At 34.3% G+C, this 5,000-nt stretch overlaps 1 protein-coding gene across 1 annotated transcript in view; it reads right to left on the bottom strand.

Annotated features, from left to right (window-relative positions):
• Window positions 1-1,245: 1,245 nt before the first annotated feature.
• The window catches only part of LOC137649978 (G-protein coupled receptor Mth2-like), a 223,374-nt gene continuing 219,619 nt past the window's right edge, over window positions 1,246-5,000 (bottom strand). Inside the window, exon 16 of the mRNA XM_068382971.1 lies at window positions 1,246-2,001. Coding sequence (XP_068239072.1) covers window positions 1,904-2,001 — 98 coding nt within the window. The 3' untranslated portion in view covers window positions 1,246-1,903. The remainder of the gene's footprint in view (window positions 2,002-5,000) is intronic.

The raw sequence follows: 5,000 nt of genomic DNA, 5'->3' as shown, positions 1-5,000 counted from the left end.
AAGAATAAGAGAATAAGAGGACTGGTTAAAAATCCTTAAGATGATTACGAAAGGAAATTTAATAAACATATATTATTAGAGTTTATAAAGGGTTACACATTAGTAGAAAGTTGAATATTTATTGACAGCAAATAAAGAAAATCGAAGTAATAAAACCGTGGAATAGAATAAAAAGTTAGATAGAGTCTGAATAACCTAAGTCATTCAAAGGTTGTTAATTCACAAGTTTCACCATTTCAACAGAAAACCATCGATGTTAATGGTTTAGAACTTTGGTTAAAGTTACGACTTAATGAGATGTTGTAAAAGACTCTTTATTATCAGTCCGATTATATTTTTTCCCATTCGGTCTCTACACTTTTTATATTAAATATTTACAATAATTTTCAACCTTACTTTTCTTGTGAAGAAGTCACAAAACACAGATGGATAATCATAATTCACTAGATTATAATATAAGGCGAGATACTACCACCAGAGTTATGGGGTCCTTTGACTGTCCAGATAGTACTATATTAAATCCCTCTCTGGTTACAGGCTCATTTTCCTTTGCCTACACATACACCGAATAGTCTGGCATGTTCTTTACACATTATCCTCATTCTTCACGCACTTGACAACAGTGAGACAACCGAAAATATTTTCTTCACTTAAGGGGCCAACTACTGCACTGTTATTGTTCAGTGGATACTTTACACTTGGTAAGGGTAGAAGAGACTTTTTAGCTATGGTAAACAGCTCTTCTAGGAAAAGGACACTCCAAAATCGAACCACTGTTCTCCAGTCTTGGGTAGTGCCATTGCATTTGTACCGCGGTCTTCCACTATCCTGGGATAGAGTTCTCTTGTTTGAGGGTACACTTCGACGCACTATTCTATTTCCTTTCCTCACTAGGATGTTGGAGCACTTGTCCTTATAGCATCTCGCTTTTCCAACGAGAGTTTTAGCCTAGTAAAATATGACAATAAATGGCTAAAGAAAATTTCGTTATTACTGCAACACACACCAAATCTAAATAAAATTTCCCTCTAATTTCGACACAAATATCTATCACTTGCGAATTCCAAGATTTTTTGCGTTCATTATTGTCCCTTATGCAATAGCTCAATAAGACAATTTTTAAATATAAAAAGTCTTGAAGTTTCCCGTGTTAAAGAAGGCACCCCCCCCCACAAAAAAAAATCAAACCTTAATGGAAGCATATTGAATTATTATACTCTTAAATTTGTCCCTTCATCTTTGAACTACACGATTATTTTATTATAATTGATTTCTATTTTTTTCCTACATCAACTAACTCCTAATTATTGGTAACATGTAAACTAAACATCACAAAAGCATCTTTCCAGCAGATGCACCATCTCTTGAAGAGAGGGAGTTCCCTTAATAGACTTAAATTTCTCATTGTAATTCATTAAAATGCTGTAACATAGTTTGATTAAGTAATTAATCCCAATCCAAAAGACTAGTAACATAGAAAATGAATCATAATCAAATGGTAGGATGCGGTAACTTCCGTTTGTAACAACTACAATCTCAACAAAAACAACAATAATAACAACGATCATAATAAAGATAAGGGAAACTGCTAAGGATGGTGGTAAAATATCAATTGACAAAAAGTTCGAAAACTATTAGATTGCTCTTCAAAGAATGACTAAGTACTTTCTAATCTTTTATCCTTATGTTAAGGGATTGTCAACGGTTACGTAAAGCCTAAATTAACTCCATTTTGAAATCACTTTACAATCAATTATGACTTCATAATCAAACCATATAAACAATTAAGATTTTTTCTCCATTAGTGTATTGATTTAGTAAACGGTGATGTTTTGACAAAAGTGACAATGTTGAAGTCAGGTAAAGTATTTTAGGCAGGTAGACCCTCAAAGCGGAAGTTTCCTCAAGCATCATGGCTGGTCCTGGAAGTGACTCCCAACATCGGGAGGTCGGAACCTGTGGCAATTTCTTCTTCGGTTGTTCCCCTTAGACCTGTGGGACCTAGTGAAGGAGAGATATGATCATTTTGACAATTTCATTTTCTAAAGCAACCGCATTTTTATCAGTTTTACTTGAAGACGTACACATTTACACCTTTAAAAAAAGGGAATTTACTTATAGTAGGCCTATATATTTGCCACATCAGAAATGTCATTGGATGAAAAAGATTGGACACGGCTGTATTTAAGTATATTTATTAACTAAAATATACAACAGTTACTGATGTATTAATCCTTTAATTGTTGTATCAAGAGGGCATTCCTCATGCAAACAATATACCGTGACATAACCAAGTTATATACTTACACAGACGGTTCATTAGCAGTACGTTGATCCCTTTACGTACCCATTCTTGATCTGCGGGTTAAGGCCTCTCCGTTCTACCACAGACACACAAGAATACACACATACATGCGCTTATATATTCATATATGTACACATACTTAGGCCTACACACGCACACACATACACACACGTATATATAATATATATATATATATATATATATATATATATATATATATATATATATATATATATATATATATATATATATATATATATATATGATAGTTTTATCTCTAATACTCGTGATTTTCAGTTATTCAAATGTCAAGCCACAACTATCTTTTAATGTCAAATTTCTTCTGCCTCGGGATCACAGCCCCACGAGGAAATTCTGTTTATGGTAAAAGTGTATGGCCAAAAATTATATATATATATATATATATATATATATATATATATATATATATATATATATATATATATATATATATATATATATATATATATATATATATATATATATATATATATATATATACACGCACACACGTGAAGCCCCAAACCTCACTACATTTTGGACTTTTTTTACGGTGGTTACATCACTATTTCTCCTCTTTCGAATGGTATAAGTAATGGTAATATCCGAAAGTGGAAGATGTTTGAAATTCGCATTAGGTATGCATATTATTTTTAAACTTGTGGCTGGGAATATCTGACTGAGCCTGAAACATGCGCCGTGTTTCTCTTATCTTTCGTCGGCTATCATCTGATTGGTGAAGCAGTGTTACCATATGGTAGCGTAAACGTAAATATTTTACATTATTGCTTTCCGTATTTAGTTATCAATAATAAAATCACGTTTTAAAATCACTATGAAATAAGTAAAGCTCTTCTGATACGCATTCTATAAACAATATTTTGCTGATTTTTCTTTTAACTCGTTAACGAATTCTTCGGCAGCCATTGGCTTGCATTGCTCATATGATTAGTGTTTACACTTGTGGCGCTCATGTTTGAACTTCTCCCGAACTTCCGCTGTGTTTTTAAGTTTATTGGCTACTTTAGGAATTGTCAGTACTCCAGACGACGTCGTTTAGTGATAGTGAGTGTGCCGTTGATCCAAAACCCACCACAGCGAGTGGCATTAACGTAATATTGCGTTTTTCTATCGTAAAACATCTCTTGCTTCGAGTGCAGAGACAACCATGGGGTGTAGGCCTACTACTGTATATGTTTATGTATTCTTCAGGTTCCAATTACGAGTTCTATATTAATGACAGTGACATCGATGCCTATTACAACGTGCCTCGTGGAATTGCTGAGGTAAGTGATAACACATCAACAAGTGTTGTGAACGAGAACATTGAAATTGGCAGCTCTAGTGATAGTTTTGGGCTAAGGAGACTCCGAAGCTACACCAGAAAGGATAAGAAATGGTAGATCAGTTAAGTGTAATGTTGAGGGCTTGACTAAGAATGTAGCAAAGAAAAATAGAAATTTAGGGGTAGATTATATAGGTATACTACAAAATTATAATGCATGGCTTAAAGAGAAACTTGGGCCTCAGTGTAAAGATGGCAGCTCTGATAGTCTATGAAAATTAGAGATATTTTTGATGATCATAATAAGCATAATGCATATATTTGTGGCTGTATCAGGAGGAATCGGTTTTATTATAGTTACGGACGGGATCTTTAAAAAGTATACTCAGGAGAAAAGCCAACGCTTAATGAAGACTGTGTTCACGGTGATTCATTCTGGTCTATCCTACAAAGTTTGTAGTAACTAGGAAAGAGTTTGCAGCATTGCATGGTGTCAGTAAGGATAGGTTGGAGTATAGTGCCAAGAAGAAGGCCTCTCCGACCGGCATTCCTGCCTGTTGATCGGTGTTGTTTAAGCCTCTACCAGCTCTTCAGTCATCACTTCGCGGCTGAACGTAAGTGTGACCACTCTTCTTTTGCATGCTGTTTTTATTATTATTGTGGTTATTTGCATGTTAGTTTTAACATTATTGATTAATTTTGTTTTTATTGTCAATATTATTTTCTTGTTTGTGTCCTTATAATGTATGTAATAAGGGTCAACAGTATCGTACTTGTTGTTCCTCTATCTGGCGATCAGTCATGCGCCTCATCTGTCATGGGCTTGGTCATTCTACGGGACTTAAATGTTTATATAAACCTAACATAAACTATAAGGGTCTGGCTGAGTTATTTATTAATTTTGTCATTAGTCTTGCATTTGATCATACCACATATCATGTGCCAGTCGATTGGTCAATCACATTTTTTTTTCTAATGTGGCGAGTTAGGTGTTTAGCATTTAGGGCTTTAGTGTTGTATACTATTGCATTTAATCCCTTCTTTTCATCATATCTGCTAGTTACTGATCGAGGACTATCAGTGGGTGATCTGTAGTTCCTGATCAATTCGCCAATTTAAACATTTCCGGCTCCATCTATATTCAACTATAATATCCATTTTACCACATCGTTTTTTAGGGTTTCTAAGACACTTATTACACCATATATAATCTACTTGCATTTCATTCCTCCCTTTCCAGTTACCTTTCAGACTTCACATCCTAGAAAGTTCATGGTTCAAAATTCCATTATGCACTATAGCATTAGCCTCCTTTATGCCTTTCTACATATTTACTGTTAGGCTCACAATTGTATCTGAACCCTGGTTGGGATAATTTCTTCATTCAGT

This window comes from Palaemon carinicauda, chromosome 11 (genome assembly GCF_036898095.1).
Source record: "Palaemon carinicauda isolate YSFRI2023 chromosome 11, ASM3689809v2, whole genome shotgun sequence".
Classification (NCBI taxonomy): Eukaryota; Metazoa; Arthropoda; class Malacostraca; order Decapoda; family Palaemonidae; genus Palaemon; species Palaemon carinicauda.
This window is presented reverse-complemented; position numbering and strand designations above follow the sequence as displayed.